Genomic DNA, 20,274 nt, shown 5'->3' on the forward strand with positions numbered 1-20,274 from the left:
GGTATCGCAGCCATTTGAAATCCAATTTTCATCAAGCAAACCTGGAATTCCTCTCTGAATTGAATGCCCTTTGATATAAGTGTTTTCTAATTCTTTCGCAAAAAGTTAAAACGTGAATCCCCATCAGAATTCTTATCCAAAACTATACCATCCCTCCAAAGTTGCTTGCAACATGAGAGCAATGAGTGAAGAGGCTAAAGATCATGCATTAATTTTTCGTATCCGCCTTGTTTTGAGCTCTATGGTAAATCCACTTTCACCGTTTTCTTTCTTTCTTTCTTTCTTTCTTTTTACGTTTCTATAGATTGCCAAGATGGCCGGTCTCTACGAACGTATCTTTCATCGCCCGGTGTTTTTCACCGCTCTGCTAGCTGCCTCCATGTTCACCTATTTCGGCGCGCAGGGTAGCTTCGCCACTGGAATCCTGACCACGCTCCAGCGCGACTTCAAGCTCAAGAGTTCCGAGGTCGGACTTATTCTCACCATCAACGACATCACAGGGCTCATCATCGTCACCCCGCTGGCCTATTTTGGCGCCAAGAGTCACCGCCCCCGCGTCATCGGCATCCTCAGCCTCATATTCGCTCTCGGATGCATCATCAGCACCTTCCCGCAGTTCATCGGCGACAGCGGACGAGGGTCTTCAGGCGACAGTCTCGCCAACGACACCAGCGGCTCGCCGAGCTCCTCGCAGTCGGCGGCGGTTTGCGTGCCCGTCGACGAGTTGGACGATGGATCGAGCCCTGATCAGTGTTCGGCCAAGGAGGAGGCGGCTTCGGGAGCCCAATACCACCGAGCCTTCTGGCTCTTCATCGGCCAGGCACTGTGCGGCATCGGAGGAGCCGGCTACTTCCCTCTTGGCATCAGCTACATCGACGATGGAGTGAAGAAAACATCAGCTTCAATTCATGTTGGTAGGAATCAAAGTTCAAGTTTGAGTTCGAATTTCGTTATTGCTATAGTTGTACTTATTTGGTTCTTTTGGCAAAGACGCAGAAAATCTACGCCTGATGTTCGTGTTGCTGTATGTAACAATCCTAGTGTCAAATGCCAACACATTATTTTTTGACACAAAAAGGGGGTTTACTTGATGACGTGTCAAGTCTCTGCCACAAAACTCGCCAGCTTCTAATGGTGTTACCATGCTCATTACGACTAATCAGCAAAGAGGGAACATTGAACGCTTTCATGATGACATAAATGGTATACTGACACTGAAAACGGTCATTGCTTTAGCAATCACGACAGATAATCTGCTATTGCCATCAATTTCCTTTTTAAGAATAGTTTAACTCTCTGTGTGCAACAATAATTTCTTGTTCATTAGTATGTGTGTGGAATTTGGGCATATTTGACTCATTACAAAAACGTTTCGCTGGTCCCGCTTGTTTTTCAGCATCGCTCTTTATGATGGGCAGTCTTTGCCCTGTTTTTGCATTCGGTATCAGCGCATTTGTTCTCTCCTACCACACCGACTTCTACAAGATCGACGTCAATGAACTCGGCTATGATGACAGCGACCCACGATGGATTGGGGCGTGGTGGCTGGGATACATGTTGTACGGCGCGATTCTTATTCTGACCAGTATTCCATACTTCTTCTTTCCAAAGGTAAATGAAGAATAATTTGTATGAATGATTTTAAGAGATTTAGTTGTAACATTTACACATAACTTCATTTCAATTTCAAGTTATTTCTGCGACTGTTTCAAGAATATAATATGCGAATCAAAAATGTAACAATAGCAAAGATTTGTTCAAAATATATTTCTAAGAAAAATAATTTAACAAAAATTTAAGATATCTTTTATTATTGTATTTCATTATCTAATGGTCCACCGGTGATTACTCGCTGTTTTTTATTCGAAGTTGATTTAAAATGTTTAATCAAAGTATAATCTCACATATTTTTGGTTGACAGTTAATATAATGCTGGTCATTTTAGTGTGACTGTTTTCTCACTATTATGTGATTAATGTTCTGCTTTTTTATCGGTGTATTTTGTAAGTATTGAAAGTGTATTGCCGTTATGCTATTGTTGTTGTTTTTTTTATCACAATGAGCGTTAGGCTTCATGATATTCTATTGTATGGTACCATGTACTATACATAAAACCATGTATACAGCCAGACTCAAAATCCGAATTAGTGAAGCATTTACGACAGAACTTTACATCACGTATATATGCAACATGTATGTGACCTGTCTACTAACATACCCTTGCCGTTTTCACCTTTTCGTGGTACGTTTAATCAGGGACGTGAAACTAAACTCCCTGGGTTAAAATTTAATACTTCATAGCTAAAAATGTAAAGTAAATCTCAGTTGCATCTAGAAGACACACTCAAATTGATCTCAAAGATCCTAGTGTTTTTTTTTCTTTTACAACAAATTAACATGAGTTGTCCTATATTGCAGCACAACGGACTTCCAATACCTTTATAATGTATGGTTCCCAAGAGCTAATTAAGCCTAGAAATACTCACCTCGACAATCGAAGAGTTTTGATGGCAAAACGAGTTAAGTACCTGATTTAGATATTCGAAAGTAAGTCCATCAAAAGGTATTAAAAAGCAAAATATTTTTTTTTCAATCATACCTCCTTTTTGTATAACGAGGCATAACAAGGAATATTTTTGAAGTTTCGATGATACAGAATATCCCATTTTTTCTTTATTTTCTTTGCTTTTTATAGCAAGTTTTATCGCAAATATTTCAACTTGGAGCAAACTCTTCAATTGTATGCTTTGAAACTCTATTACATTATATTTTCTCTCAAGAAATGGCCACATAGGAAGGAAAAAGCTGACGAAGCCGGCGAATTGAACGTTCCTCTGGAAAAAGTGGATTCTGACTCGAGGAATATTTACAACATGAATTCACTCATGCCAAAAGAAGGAACGTCCTTAAAGGAAATCATAAAAGGTGAGCACCGTAACTAGTTAGCTATTAAGCAGGCATGCACTTCCTTCCCATAATGATGATGATAATACATGTAATAATAACAATACATTTATACAGCGCATTTTCAATATACATAAATGTTGAAATGAGCTTTACATTTGGATCATTAATGAAACAAGTGAGTCTTTAGATGTTTTTTGAAGATGAATTTGGGGTATGTTGATTTCACAATTTGGGAGCAGCAGATGAAAATGTTTTATCACCGAGTGGGGAAAGCATCCTAGAAGTGGAATGAATGGTTCAGTGTGATACCTTGTGAGGAGCGGAGGGTGTACCAGGATGGATAACTGATGGCTAAACATTACATATATTGATCTGTCTTTATTGCTTTTGTCATGATTGTGCTTTAGAATTAGGGTAAAGTAAACATTTCAGTAGGTTTGAATTAAACATAAGTAAGGATAATAAAGATTTATGTCTCATATTGCTACTTTTTAAATAAAAAAGGCACTCTAAGATGTGACTAGTATCTCAATTCCCCGTCATCTTTTTCTTCCTTCCTACAAACTTTTTTGACCTCTGTTTTATTTTTTCATTCTTTCACTACGGTTCAGATTATATTATTGTCTTTACGTCACGATCGTAATACACTGCCAGTGCAATTTAGATAGTTACGGCGACATTAGCGCGACGATCAGCATGGCTGCAGTTAATAAAATGTTGGCGGTACTACAGGTGCATGTATCATGTTTTTAATCCCCATGTTGAAGGCAAGGGATTGCAATGGCATAATTTCATAAATTTTGGAACTTTAGACTGTCTGGTTTGTGTGAAAATGTTCAAATAAATTTAAAAAAAAAAACCTTCAGCATAGATCGTTATGAGAATCATGCTTTCACTTTCATTAGATAAATGAACAAATATCTTTATGCATGCAAACTATTAACTGCATGGCATATTTTAACACGATATAAATGTCGGAAACACTGGGTATTGGTAAGACCAAGTCGCAAACATATTTTCACTCTTCTGAGATATTCAGCGTTCATTTTTACTGCTAAATTCTAGAGGTTGATATTCATACATTCAGATACTATCGTTCAACGTAGAACCATGTACCTGAGTTTGTTCAAACATCGTTATATCTTTGCATTATAAATCAATATTAAACCCGATGCCTACAGGGGATCGGATAAGGATTGTACAAACTTCTCAATCTTGATATTTCTCTTCTTTTTAAGTGATTCACACAAAGAAAAAAAAAAGCTTCACTTTTCATTTCCAAGGCAGCTGAAGAAGAACAGACATTGTGCAACTCATAAACCACATCTCATAATGATTTCTTTTTCACACATTTCTATTCAAATGTGTATTTGCCATCGCATTGGAAATGAAGTAGGTAAGAAGAAATGAAATGAAATGAAATAGAATGAAATGAAATAAAATGAAATGAAATGAAATGAAATGAAATGAAAAGAAGCGAAATGAAATGAAATGAAATGAAATGAAATGAAGCGAAATGAAAGGAAATGAAATGGATTGAAACGAAATGAAATGAAATGAAATCAATTGAAATGAAATTCTCTCACATCAAGGATACTTCTTCGCCATGGGTCGTCTTCTCTCAAACGTTACATACGTCACTTGTCTCATCGCAGTCTGCGCCCAACTGGCTCTTCTGGCTGGCTTCTTCTCATTCGTCGGTCGCTACATTCAGACGCAATATGACGTCACACCGTCAAACACGTCCGTTATCCTCGGTTAGTCGACTTAAAGGAGACCTCCGTATGATTTTCAGACTTTTACAATTGAACGACTAATTATTAGTTACAAATACACTGAGTGCAGAGTTTCAGGATTTATAGTGACTGGGATGAGGAATAAGAATGTTTTCAAAATTTATAACAAATTGCAATGAACAAGGATGATGACATGGCAGCCTCACAATAAGAATGATGAGTTGGGGCTCAAGGAAGCAGAACAAAAGAAGATGGCATGCAGACGTTCTACACAGGTGAACTTGTTTAGCAAGCGGTATTGTAATGGAATTACACCGTTACATTTCTGAAATATGTGAGGCTCATGTCATCAACACTGTTCAGTGTACTTTGTTTGAGATTTTTCAGAGTATTTGTTTCTCTGCTCAGGGACCACGATGAATTCAACAAATCTATACATGGAGCTGTTGATTTATGTACTACATGATGTGAAATCAGGAAAATCACCTGGAATTCCACTTTGAAGATAGTCAGAGATTAAAAATTGGACAAGTGAATATAAATCTTAAATTCAAGATGTCTAGCAAGACGAAAAAAGGTGTACTCTTCTATTTGACAATATGTTTTTCGACGTCAACCTGATTTTCTTATTTTCTTATATTGAATATTAAGGGCAGGGAACAATGTTTTATTCAACTTATAAAAAGAAGATAATACTTTAAAGGGTGTGTACAGTTCTGGTCGAGGTGAAGATTTAGCTTTTAACGTTTTGCGAAATATTCAGAAACCACTCTATGAGATGTCAAAGAGCATGCAGTTCTAAGGGGTATCAAAAGTTTATTCGATGAAAATCGGTTTTGAAATGGCTGAGATATCCAAAAACAAGGTGAAAGAAAGAGATCCTAATAAAGTTGTGGCATGTCGCCTGTTATTATTAGCACTTTTTGGGATATCTCAGCCATTTGAAAACCAATTTTCATCAAATAAACGTTGAATCCTTCTTAAAATTACATGCTCTTTCATATTTTATAATAGGCTTTTCATTATCTCACGTAGGAATGTTCAAAACATGAATACCTACCTCAACCAGTACTGTACAGTCCCTTTAAGATATTCGGATGAAAAATAAGTGATGATGGCATTATTATTGGAGATAAACATGACCAGATGATAGTGAGTAACACTCTGTGATGTTATTTCACAGGGTGCATCATGACACCTGCCGGTTTCTTTGGCAATTTCTTCGGCGGCCTGATCGTGAAGAAACTGAAGCTGAGCCTGAAAGGTCTGGCCAAGATGGCGGGCCTCATCTGTCTCTTTGTCGTGCTGCTCACTCCGCTGAACTTTGCCGTCGGCTGTTCGAATCGCCCCATAGCCGGGATCACCGTGCCGTATCCTGGAGAAAATGAGTGAGGAATATTAGATTCTGGAAAATAATACGTACAGTCCTGTAGGTCTCTTGTCTTCTCTACTAGCCCAGATATTTCATTGTATTTTTCTTCCTAGCTCCCCCCCCCCTCTCTCTCTCTCTCTCTTTCTCTGCAGAAGTATATAATTAACATCTCCCCCTCTCTCACTTTCTCTGTTTTCAAACACTCATATATTTTTTTTCTGATATTCTTTATTTGAATTTCATTCAGCACCAGGGCCATGTTAACAATGAAATTAATATGAACAAAAAATAAGCAGCTGTATTCTTCCCTCTTGTACGTGCTGCTAAATCATTTTTTCCAACATAATATACAGTACAATATATTTGGTGGGGTTTTTTTTTTTCAAATCATACCATGTATAAGAGAAATGACATGATAGCGTACACAAAACAGACACACACACACGCAGTCTCTTTTTTAAAGGTTTTTTCCAATCTCTTTCTTTATCCTACCCCCCCCCGCCATTCGAAAATCTAAAGAAAAAAATCATTCCAACTGCCTACCTGCTATAACAAGTACAAATCAAGAGGGATGCAGCTGAACCATTATGTATTCTATACGTTTATGTAATATGTTTATTATGTTCTGTGTTCTATAGTTTTCTGTCTTCATATTCTCATCCACATGGTGATCGTGGTCCTTCCCAAATTGATCGAAAGAGTGGTCCCTGAACCTATTTCCCCCAGTGACACATCCTGAAAGAATGATAGCCCTGAAAACCCTTGATAAATAAAGAAAAAAAATCACTTCCGCCTGTTTTTTGCGTCTACCTGATTATTTCGTGAACAACTTTTAAAAGAGACTTCATAGCACAAGGGACGTTGAGGGAACATTCAGGGCTTGATTTCATATAACCGAAAATCTCTGGAACACGGAATATTGTTGTGAATCATTAATTTTTCTTATAATTATTTTGGTTTCTGCAGGCTGAAAGCGTTTCCATCTTGTCTAGAAGAGTGTATGGAGTGTCCGTCCGGCACGTACGCGCCCGTCTGTGGGTCCGACGGCATCACTTACCTCACGCCCTGCCACGCCGGCTGCACCGAACTCCACGATTTCAACACCGAAGAGGTGGATACGTATCCACAGGTGAGAGTCATGAGTGAGTCGCTTTAGTTTAAAGGGGCATTCCAGACAATTTTCATAATTCAACATCATGTAGTACATAAATCGACAACCCCAGGCATAGATTTGTGGTTTTATTCATTCATTTATTTCATTTTATTCCATTTCCGACAAAAGTATACAATACAAATGACATTTTCAGAGAAATATTGTGGTCTTTGAGCAGAGAAACCAATACCTTAAACAAATTACAATGAACAATGTTGATGATATAGGAGGCTCAGATTTCAGAAATTCCATTACAATACCGTCTGCTTAACAAGTTCACCTGTGTAGAATCTATGTATGAGTTCTTCTTTTGCTCTGCTTCCTTCAGCCCCAACTCAGGCATTCTTATGGTGAGGCTGCTTTGCCATCCTCCTTGTTCATTTTAATTCGTTATGAATTTTGAAAACATTCTTATTCCTCATCCCAATCACTATGAATTCTGAAACTCTGTATTCAATACAACTAATTTACAATTTTGAAGTGGTGGTTTTGAAAGGAGTGACATTCTTCATTTTTCTATTTAAAAATTGCCGCTAATGATTCATTTAGAAATATTCACTGATCTAAATTCAGTAGACAATAGACCACTTCGTAATTAGCTCATGTATACATTGGTAAAAATGAACTTTCATATTTCTCAGTTGGTTAGGCACTTCACTCGTTTTCAAAGCGGCATAATGTATAAGCTTGCCCGACGTAACAATTTATGGCATTCGTATTCAAACAAATAATGAACTTGTGTGTTTAGATCAAGTGATCAGAATACCCCATCACTTGACAATTTAGCAGGCATCCATTTCATTGTTTTGTACTGAATGCAATAACAGCCTATTTCCTTTTGTATTGCGAAATACCATTCTTGCTGTCGGGTGGATGTGCTGGCAAGCACCATTCAGATAAGGATACATGAATAACCATCGCATCACAGATGCTTATCTCAGTGAATTTACGAACCAAGAAAATGCTTATTGGTACAAATGACTTTTTCTGCTCATGCGCAAAGTGGAATTAAGAACTGGTCTGCTGTGATTGCATCGTCTTAATGACGTTAATTCGTTTATTCGTCCGGGACTTGGAAGCCATACTTGGAAACTCTTTTTACGGTTTTTATCCCCACAAAAAAAGCAGGTTTTGTAAGCCTGTGATGTAACTTGTGCGTGCATGTCTGTATTTATCCATGCATAATGTGTGTGCGTTTATTTAATTAAAGGATAACGATTACATTGTATGATTTGTTGTTGCTGCTGGTGTTGCTGGTGGTGGTGGTTGGCAGATGTCTTTTTGGGAATAGTTTTCAGTATCAGCTACTAAAGTAGCATATGGAATATTACGAGAGCTATCGAGAACACAACGTAAGGCACAGGTGAGGTCATGTCCGAACAAAAATAAAATCGCTTGGGAATGAGAAATAAGATCGAACTCACCTTCAGCAGTCAAGAGTGTGAAAGGCAGTAATGTTATTGTTAACAAACGGAAGTGGCCCGGACACAATGTCAAGGAATGCCAATACAATTTCTAACCAAGGTCAGTTGAATAAGTTAGTTACAACAGACTGAAGAGTTTGATTGCAAAACGACTTAACTCCACTCTTGTCAATTTGAGATATTTGCCAATAAACCCACTAAAAACAATGAAAATACGGGATATTATTTTTATTGCATCATTACTTCAAGAACGTTCCTTGCAATGCAACATATGAGGTTTCATTTGTATTCTATTTTGCTCTAAGTGATGATGATGATGGACTTACTTTAAAATGTCTGAAAATGGCGCATAAAACGTTTTGTCATTCAATTCTTCGAGTGTTTCACCCTTGGCTTTGTTGATACTAACAGAAAAAACAGCTATTCCCATCATGAAAACTTGCACCAGACAAACAGTCTATAGAGCACGTTGTATGAACGAGTATTTCCTTCCGGTGGTATGATACCCTGGTAAAATATGTGGCAATCGACAACACAGTACTGGAAAAGCAAATGCTACACGTAGTTGTCAACTTACTCAGCCCTTCTCTTAAGTCCCTTGTTGCATTTGTTGATACGAATAGTATTTGTTTCTTTTTTATTCTTTTGTTTCATTTTCTATATCTTGGAAGTTGCCTATTAAATATACCATATAGCTGCACTGGCTGGTCTTCCGTGAGGTCCAGTTGGATGTGAGGCATTTATAAAAAAAAAAAAACAACAACCAAAAAACAAATCGTTCAACCAACCAACTCAACTCAAATATAAGAAACATCTAATTTTGATATTAGTAAAGATACTGTGTTATTTTTGGTGTCAGTGAAACGGCTTAAGACAGTATTGGAAATGTCTTAAAAAGTACGTGACGTGATTAATATCAAGGGTGAATACTTGAGGTTATTTGGGGTGTAGTACGAAGTCACAATACGTAGTAAGGAAGCGGTCAGAAAGTTTGACCATTTCATGACTGTTAATACATTGCAATTCACGCAGAAAGTTTATACTGGGTGCACGTGTGTGGGATCCAACACGACTGCTGGTGACAAGCCGCTCCCGTTCCCACATGATGACTTTGAGGGCGTCCCACATGCCTGTCCGCGAGACTGCTTCACGAGGCTCGTCGGCTTTCTCGTTATTTTCGGGGTCACTGCACTCATCAATTCTCTGATCAAGAATCCGAGCTTTATGCTCAAACTGAGGTGAGTTTCAGTTCCACGGAGGCAATGTAATTTATGTGTATTTTTACTACCATTAAGTAATACAGTACTCTCCGCGTAATCGGGTATCGCTTAAACGGGTACTCCGTTTACTAGTAATTAGGTAGTAATGTCAAAATCAGTTCCAATGCACATTAAAATTACCTGATAATCGGGTTGCCTCTCCGCATAATTGGGTAAATAATTTCCTTGTTATCTACTTTCTACCCACATTTTATAGCAGATATAACACTTTAAGAAATCATGAATGTCAAATTTTCCACGGCTAATCGCCTTCTCTGCTTAATTTGCAAAGATGGACCATTTGGGGAGTGATTAATTTTGTCCATAAAAAGAGTGTAAATTATTGCTCGTGACTGAGTAAGTGCAAGGTATGTATAATGTGCCGTGCAAGCACGAGTGTTAAGCATACAGTGTAGGTGTTTGGTGCAGTGTACAATGCATGTACATACACACTGTGTGTGTCAATTGTGAATGAGACGTGTTCTTCTGTTAATCGGGTACTCCGCTTAATCGGGTAAGAAACGCTCTGCCCGAGCCTACCCTATTATGCGGAGAGTACTGTAACAAAATGAATAGGTTAGTCAGTGTATCCATTTCGGTGTTTCATGAATTTTACCGGGGAGGTGTCGTCTCACCTGCCTGATTTTACAGAGTAAGAGGCTTGGATGCTTCTATCATTTAAGGATTCTTTTTTTCATCCACCGCGACAGAAAAGCTTTGCTGTATAGTTAAATAAGCAGAGAGGATGGTGGAATACAGATTGGCAATGATTTCTTTTTTTAATTCCAAGGGATGTAAAAATTATTTAATTATCTAATTATCATAATTATCAAATGTGTCGATACACGGTCTGCCAGAAATACGTGGATTAGAGACAGATATCTTCTCATCTGTCACTTTATGAATCTAACCAAACTTTTCACTGTGCTCAATCATTGGAGGGGAAGCACAGAAAAAGTGCACAGTATGATTAAAAACGATGAATCATATCGACAGAATTGTACATGATTATAAATAAAAATCGCTTTGATTTGATTCTAATGGTGTAGCTGGTTAGAGATTACATCAAGCTTAGTGTCTTTTTGTTTCTGTTTCGTTTTGATTTGTTTTGATTTCATTCATTTTGTTGTAATTATATGAGCGCTTTGAATCTATTTTGAAAAGACACTATATAAATGCTGATTGTTATTAACACTTATCATTATTGTTATCAGTATTACTATTATTGTTATTATTATCTCGTTAAACATACCATTGATTTGCTGGAAAAAGTATCTGGCAAACTGCATCGATCTTATGTCTATCTCTTATCTCAATCATCTGTACATAATTATAGTCTTCTTTTTTAATAGCTGAAATCTGGTGGCTATAATAATCCATTGTGTTCCATTTCAGTAGTGATTTATGGCACATCTTGTAGTGTTGTGCATCCTGTACTAATTGCTAGGAAACCGAGACTTTATGTCACACTTTTCAAAACACGTGACACTTTGGCATTGAATGTTACTGCACTCGTATTTCATTCATTCATGTCAATTACCTACGCAAAAGTAGATCCTAGTGAAATGTGCGGGTTTTTTTTTTCTATGGTCAAATATAAGACGCTTGCCACGATAAGAAATTTCCACTGGGACATTAGTATTTTCCAGTCCATTTCATGCGTCCCCATTTTTCAGTCACAACTATTCTGCGATACCTACTTCCCTTATCATTTTCATAACAAGCATGAACTTTTTAATTGGCAAGTTGATATGTGTATGAATCCATATCATTATTTTTTTTTTCTGTCCAGCACATATATATCTATGATGCATATTGTATTGCCTCCTACTGTTTTCTTTTTCTTTCTTTTTTTTTTGTGACAGGTGCGTTGAGGACAGGGATCGAGCCATAAGCCTTGGTCTCGGCAGCCTGCTCATCCGAGTGCTTGGTAAGGAGAAGCAGAACACCACATTCATATCAAGCAATCAACAAAGAATGGTGGCGAAAAGAATCAGGAAAAAAATAGTGTTGCCAATAAATACAGCCGAGCGACGCAAACACCATCATGCAAAATCAATCTCACTTAGGATCATACAAGGTTATCAATATCTAGTTCAATTGATCACCTGGACATTTCAATGCAATCGGGCGAAGAGTATTATAGGCCTTTAGGAATTACACATTTTCACTTTAGTGGTCACTAAAGTAGAGATAATTGAATCAAAGACCAGCTGTAAAAAAAAAACACTCTTTCATTACGATATGTTTAGGTTTATCAATAGTTTATCCACTTGATTCTCTGTGATTGACACAAAAAGATCTCTTTCTGCAGTGTTCTGTAGTCGAGACATTGCATACAAGCACTCCGTGATAAAGTTATGACGTAGAACTCTGAAATAAGTGTAAATACGAAAAAGATCAAAGTTATGAAAAGAAATGAAAGTTATCTACAAGTTCCCAGTTTCATAATAATCTAGAAAGAGTTATGTTTGGCTATCATATGAAATTGGAACTTATTTCTTTCCCCGAATTTGCCCAAAATGATTTTCTGATGATCATGAATATAAAATGAGAACTCGAACAACTTTCTCACGGCATGATTCGTTGTGCGAGTCTTGGGTTTCTTTCGAAGCATAAGGAATTTAAGTCGATTGGCCCTGAATTCGATTTCTCCTGGTGCTTAAGGTTTTCATCCACAATTTTTCTCTTGACCTACTTAGGTGCAAAAATCAGTGCAAGTACCTGACAGTGAAAGAGAAATGATAACAAACTCTCAGAGTAGTCCAAGCAACGAAGAGAGTACCTGTAAAATTCCTAGAATTAGTTATGACGTAGTACTCTGAAAAGTTCTACGTCATAACCTATATGATTACTACAGTATTACCAGAACTAGTGATTATATACTTTCACTGTAATAGCTTCATTTCTATTTCTGTTACTGTTCCATGACTACACTAATAATATTTTTTTCTTTCATGTTTGTCATGTTTGTAATGTTAATGATAGGTATCCTGTCTTCATCACCTAAATGATGATGATAATAATAATAATAATAATAATAATAATAATAATAATAATAATAATAATGTTATTACTGTATATACTCCTATAATTCCTTCTTTAAGGATTCGTTCCCGCCCCAATCTATTTTGGTGCGGCCATCCAGAAGACGTGCCTCTACTTCCAAGAGCAGTGTGGTAGGACGGGGAACTGCCTCATCTACGACATGGACAGACTCAGGAACACCATTTTCGGTCTCGTCCTCATCCTGAAGTTCGTCTCCGCCCTCGGCTACACCCTCTCCTACTTCTCAGTCCGACGAGACAAACAGGGGGTAAGAAAATTATATCATAAACTTCCAATGTATCTGAAGTCAATTTGACTCTTCATCGTCAGATTTCGGCACTTACCTGTGGACATCCACAATCCCAAATATTGATGTAGGTTTCCTCTCATAATAGTCAAGACTCATTAATATCGTCCCCTTTGTTCCTCTCTGTTCTGTTCTGTTGACTGGCGTTTAAGCCAATGAGGCCCTACACTGTAACAAACGAAACGACAAATCAACATTTTTGTCATTCCTCCAACCTTTTTCTGCAATGTTAAATTAGACACTCAAAATGTTAAATTCAACACTGAAAATGTGGAACTATATTTCCGAAATGGTAAACCCAACATTTTGAGAGTTCAATTCAACATTTACAAAAAAAAAGGTTAGAGGAGTGACAACATCTAGAATGTTGATTTACCATTTCATTTTTTAGAGTGTAAGGCTCTGTGGACTAGAGCATGGACTTTCAATAGTGAGAACCTGGTTCGAGTCCCCTGACATCACTGGTTGTGCCCCTATGCAAAGGAACGTTTTTCCAATTAAGGGGACCTAAAGCCGTCGTCCCCTTGGTAGCGTGCTCATTATACGAATTCAAGTGTATCCTTTAGTGGTCATGTGAAATGAATCCTAACACACACAGGCACACACTCTAATGTACTTTTGACCCACGTGTTATGCAAACTACCTCGCTATGATAAGGTAATAATAATGGCAACCATAGGTAGCAGGATGCCAATCCTGGACTATGTCCTTGGCAGATTAGACTATTTTCATCACGAGGGCTTAGTGACTTGAACTACACTGTATTTGAAAAACTGTGTGACTATTCAGTAGGGGACAGTGTCACTGGCCCGATACACATTTTGTTTGATGCATATTCTGATCTTGATAGAACGTGACATATGAAAATCAACAAAATCACTAAAACAGAGAAACTGGCTTTTACAGCAATTTTGGTTAACTTTATGCACTTGACAGATCTGACCTTTTGTTTCTTTCCTCGAACATCTTGATTATCACATTCCATTTATAAGATGTCTTCTGAAATTAATTCGTGTTTATACCGATTTCATCAATAAATATGCTCCATCCCCTGCCCCCATGTTTCCCAGCACGCTAGGTTTCCCTATACTTTCTTGTGTTCAAAATTTTAATACTGCAACACCTGCATCAAAAGAAACCCTCTCAGTATGGTCGATTCCATCCACTGCAAGAGAGGGAGAGAGAGAGAGAGGGGGGGGGGAAGAAAATATTAAGTGAAGTAAGGTCGACCGTTATGTAAACTTTAATCATTCTAACAAGGTGTCATCCAACACGCCAGTTGAGTTGCTCCGGAGTAAATTCAACCCAAGTTACAGACACCCCTTCCTCCCTACTTAACTCTTAGTTTCATGATGCAACGCCTTTCTTCTCTTACGGTCTCTTTTTCATCACAGAGGTACCGTCACACCCAGCTGTGCTGTAGTTCAGAAAAGCAGACACCCGCCCAGGTCTGATGACATCCTGTATCTTTTTTATGACCCAGATCTCCCAGTGCCACCGACGGATTCACGCCGATTTCAAATTGGTTCATGTCAGACGCTGGGAAATCTCGTCAAAAATATTTTTCATTCGCAAAGCGCGTTAAGGTTGAAGGAAAAAGAGGGTACTATGCACAAGAAAACCCATCATCATTCCTTTCGGGCTTTCGATTTGTACAGAAGAACGCACTACTTTTCGAACTTAACATGTGTGTTTTTTATACTTGAAACGTTTTTGTACAATGAGGTATACCGCATTATCATTGAATATACCTTCAGGAAGGCCCACGCACTGCCTGTGTCTAAACTTAGGACGTAGTCTTTGTCAAATGCTGTGAAAAGGTGTTGATTCTGTGTTTAAGAAAAATAGCAACATTGTCAGAAAACGTTGAAAACCTAATATCAGTCGGGTTGACTCAATGATGATTTTTAAGATCTGCTAGAAATACCCACCTGTGAGACTCTCTTTGGCCTTTTTTTTTTAAATCCATGGTCTAGCATACAATTTCAATAAGTTTCTTGGTATATTTCGATTTCCAATGTATTGCAGCTATTGTGTGTATTGCTTTTGTATCTCAAGATTAAAGTATTATAACGTCCTAACTAAGTTTTAACGCAACAAAACGCAGTCCAGCTGCGTCTGCAAAAACTTTAAGAATGAAATATCCGGTAAGCTACACGTATTGCAGTAACTGTCTCGTGCGTGTTTTGAAATATATTTTTAAACGTTAATAAAGTGTGTGACTCTACATCACTTCCGCCATGGCATTAGAATTCCCTTATACCTCTAAAGAGCATTCTTGACGGAAGATGAAATTAGGCTCCGTTATGGATCTTCATGGAAGAAAAAGAAGAAGAAGAAGAAGAAGAAGGTAAAAAAATCCCGTTTGCAACAAAAGCAACCATGGTTATCACATCATGTGAATAGAGAGCTTAGATCTGCGACGCGCCTGCTAAGACGACGCTGTTTCAGAAAAAAAGAAAGACATCCTGCACATGCGCGAGATAGCTGTTCCCATTGTCCAAGCCGTGCATGAAGCTGCGTCGTCTTAGCGTTCGCGTCGCAGATATAAAACTCGCTAAAAAAGACAGGGGAAGCATTCACATCGTTTCAGTAGACATGGAATGATAGTCGTGCTTTATCATTGATAATTTTACCATTTTCCGCTAATATGGTCGGTGAACTCCTGCCATCATGAAATCGTAGATAATGCTATGGAATAAAAAAAACAACAACATACATGCTTTGCAACCAACCAACCAACCATCCAACAAACCAACAAACCAACCAACCAAGCAAACAAACAAACAAACAAACAAACAAACAAACAAACACACAAACAAACAAACAAACACAGAAAGCATGTGCCCCACTTCACCACTGAATCTTACCCGAAACCCACAACTCGTACACCGTACATCATTTGACAACCTTTTTTTTTATACTAACTTTGTCCATCCTAGCTCAGGAGTATGAATATGTACTCGGTATTGCTGTGCAAGGTACCGGAGAGAGCTGCGTGGAAACTGAAGAGGCTACCCTAGATTTATATGACTAGGGCTACAGTTTATAAAAGATGTTAGGATAGTAACTCTTACTGGAATGGCAACTTTCAATAGCAACAGCCAATCAGGAAGCTGGTACTCTCGTCGTTACCATGACACTTGCCATTCGAGCAAGAGCTTCTATCATATCAACTTTTTATGAAATGGGGCCCAGCATCTCTCTATTTCTACTGCATTTGAGTAATCTACCAGGCGATACTTATACTTGTAGTTGGTTGTATGATTTGCGTGCAGAAAAGGGAAAAGAAAACAAGCTTATAACTACTATTGGAACCTCCTAACTGCCTCTCTCTTTAAATTTGTACATATTAAACTGCCTCTCTACTGTCACATTGGCTATATCGCAATAAAGTTGTGAAGATTATAAAACGCATCACTCTTCCTGACTGCTGACTTTTACTCATTCTATTTGAATTAAGGATTGTCTAATGAATCGTTCTTGCCCTTTCTTACTTTTTGTTTACCTTTTTTGTGATATTTTGCTGCTGACAAAGTCATACAAACATATAATCTTACACAGAAGTATTTATTTATATGTGTGTCTGTATGTGTACATTATATATATATATATATATATATATATATATATATATATGTACATAAATGTATATATGTATGATTATGAAATATAAAATCCTCAGGTTTTAAGGTTAAAACACATTGTAGGGTATTCTCTGGAATTGTATTCTTTATTTGTACTCGTCCCTGAAGAAAATCATACCTGTCATTTTGTACTTTGTGTCTCGTACCGTAATAAAGACAGTTCACAACACACCAGCCACATCGAACCATGACGGGTATCATGTCTCCACAGCTAGCATCTACATTACTTCTATTTAGGACGATGATGAGATCACGAGCATATTGTTCCCTCGAGCATAACACGAGGGTGACAGCGCTCTCTGCGCTGGAAGAACGTCGCGCCGACACGTGACCTGTAATATCATCATGTCTCGTAGGAAAATACTAATCACTATATGTCATGTCATATGTTATATCACTATATTTGCCACAACCTCGAACCAAACGACCTAAGGCTCTCGTGCTTTGCATGCAGTTACAAATGATATAGTATCTTAAATTCGTTAGGCCCTATACATTACATATTCTATCAATTATTCTCTGAAGGGGAGAGAGATTACATAGAGCTGCAAAATTAACATTAATAAATGAAGAAAAAAAGCATACATGTGTTATAAAATGATAAAACCAATCACAATCCAACATAACATACTGATATTTTCACAGGTTCTTGCGCTTTCGAAGAACGGCAATATTGGTTCCAGCCACTCGTGCAAAATTATCTGAAAATAGTATCTACACGTACTGCAGATGCACCATTCTCCCAGTGTTTACTTGCATATAATATAAAAATCATGTGTATTTTCAAACGATTATTTACTAATCTCCCATGAAAGGCATATTTGATGCGACGGATACAGACCGTTCCTTTTCATTTCATGTTTTGTTTTTGTTTTTTTTAAAGGAAATTAAGAGTGATTTCTATATCAGACTATTACCATGAGAGTTTGACTATTTAGTAACAACACCGTTTCATCAAAACACATGATTTTCAATACTTAAATACTTTAATAATGAATCTGCTGCCATCATGATTGTTTGAATTTCGCCCATTCACGAAATCAAACTCATATGATACTTAAGTAAATGTAAAAATCTTAGTAGAATGTTAGTATTAACGCTAGAGTATAGTAAGAAAGTGTGCTCAAAAGTATGAATTTTCAAGGTTTCGGTATCACCATGATTGGATAAAAAGACTCCATCAATTCATGACGTCAGAGTAGGTCACCAATATAAAAAAGACATACTAGTAAAGAGAACTCTACAAATGTCACTACTTTTAGCAAATAAACTTTCATTCCACTTGTTACTAACATCAGATCGAAGATGAAGTTTACTTCACCATGCCTTATGAAAGAGGTAAATTAAGAGTTCTTTCATTAATACAAAGCTAGAAAAGTGAAATTAAAAAAATGAATGGCTCTTGCATTGAGTTGATTTTGTTGCAACTGATTGACCACTTGCCCTTCTTTGATGTAAATAAGTATCGATTATTCAATGTTCCAGAGTTAAAGCCATGGAAAAAAAATCATCAGTTGCTTATCAAAGTATGTTGAATTATCTGTACATATTTTCCGTATATCGTTGTCCTAGTGACATGATATGGATAACTGGCGTCTTCTTGACCCAACTATGGTGGTGCCGAAAAAGCAAAAATTCCAAATTATTTAACGGATTGTTTAATTATCCTCAAACTTCACTGATGCGTTACACTAAAATTTATACATTTAATCAAAACAAGTTGAGCACCATTTTGTATAACATTCTAAAGTAAGTCAACCATCAAATAGAGCTTTAAAAAATCCAAAGATACCTCACTTGTTGCACAATAAGGAACTTTTGAAATTCTTCATATGTAATCTGCACATTTTACTTTAAAAAGAAATAATATAAGAAAATGTCGACACCAAGACTCACCCTAAACCTTGATATCGAGTCCTTGATTAATATGAGTAAGTCCGATAACTTCTTCCCCTCAATATTAATATGATAGTCTAGTTAAACACTAACGAGTCGTACACAGGTGATCGACATGGTGAGATCAAATCCTGCGTGCTGTTTCAACACTTCCAGACACTGTGGCAGGGGCGGATCCAGGAATTCCGTGAAGAAGAGCCACGTTTAAATGATCAATATTTATTTATTTATTGTTTTGTTTCAACCAAAAATAAAGAGGGGGCACGCGCCTGGTGCGCACCCTCTGGATCCGCCACTGCTGTGGTACAGACAACAGATGAATATCCTGCATGGTCAAACCTACAAAATTATTAACATTATAATTCATTACAGTCATGACAGTGGTACATGTAATAACATGAAGGCCCTAAAGTCATGTGTGAACTTTTGATGAAAAGAAAATACGTACAATTCATAAATACAATCCTCATTCATTTACACACATAAATACATATCGATAGGTCGTATCGCATTTATGTGTTTATACATAATATTATAGATTATATGTCCGGATGTGTAAAAAAAAAAATCTTTATCCTTCGAGGAGTATGGAATGCGAGTATCAATTCTAATCTATTATGATAGTGACATTTGTTCCAGAGTAATGGACTGTATCTGATAGCTGAGGTCTAGAAAGATCAGGGGAAAAGCTATTTCATACTCTACCGAGATTTCAAAGTTCACTCTTTTCCTCATTTTCTAGGCTGCTACCTGCAGATAGATTATGACGTCATCAAGTCTATGACGTCATTCGATGTGGTACAGTGCTTTCCCCCTGCCTGGCGGGCCGTGCCACCCACAACTGTTTTTGCAATGCAAGTGTTGTTCTTGTTGCCAGGGTGAACCATAGCAACAAGAATGACGAGATGCGACAAACTCTCAGACAACGCTAGAGATGCTTTAATAGTGTCATGACTAAATTAGGATCGTTGATGTCAAAAAGTATAAATCATGACACCATGATGAAAATAATAGTGGGGCGCTGTGGTATAGTGGATAAGACTCCCGACTCCCGATTGGAGGACCCGAGTTCGAATCCCGCCCAGTGCTTTCGTCCTTGGACAAGATGTTTTACCCACTGTGTCCCTCTCGACCCAGGTGTATAAATGGGTACCTGGCAACTCTAAGGTAATAACAATAGCAGGGCCCTCTGGTAGAACAGTGGCAACACTGAAGAGGCTACCCTGGGTAAATAAGACCTTATTATTATTATATTATTATATAGTTCGACTCATGTGCTGAGCAACAGTGTAAAGGTCTACGCGTAACATTACTGTTTCTTTTTCTATCATTATGAAAATTCCCACATTTCCATCATCGAACTATACGAGGGAGAATGAGTATATCAATATCAGAATCGGACGAAATCAGGTTTACATTCGATATGGATGAAGTCATAGAAAGTAATTTGGAAAGATATGTAATCAAGACCATGAGGGTAAGAAAATTTGTGTTTGTTCTTTCTTCAAATCGTTAAACACTCTCT

At 37.5% G+C, this 20,274-nt stretch overlaps 1 protein-coding gene across 1 annotated transcript; it reads left to right on the forward strand.

The window, feature by feature from the left end:
- Positions 1–313: 313 nt before the first annotated feature.
- LOC139709868 (solute carrier organic anion transporter family member 3A1-like) lies at positions 314–14,660 on the forward strand. The gene is made up of 10 exons (XM_071621826.1): positions 314–914; positions 1,397–1,611; positions 2,781–2,925; positions 4,500–4,664; positions 5,827–6,031; positions 6,982–7,126; positions 9,625–9,830; positions 11,717–11,781; positions 12,959–13,167; positions 14,601–14,660. The coding sequence occupies exons 1-10, from the start codon at positions 314–316 to the stop codon at positions 14,658–14,660; spliced, it is 2,016 nt and encodes a 671-aa protein (XP_071477927.1).
- The last annotated feature ends 5,614 nt before the right edge of the window (positions 14,661–20,274 follow it).

Source organism: Diadema antillarum, unplaced genomic scaffold (assembly GCF_040938485.1).
Source record: "Diadema antillarum isolate AM-2024a unplaced genomic scaffold, OU_Dant_1.0 seq00001476_RagTag, whole genome shotgun sequence".
NCBI classification, from domain to species: Eukaryota; Metazoa; Echinodermata; class Echinoidea; order Diadematoida; family Diadematidae; genus Diadema; species Diadema antillarum.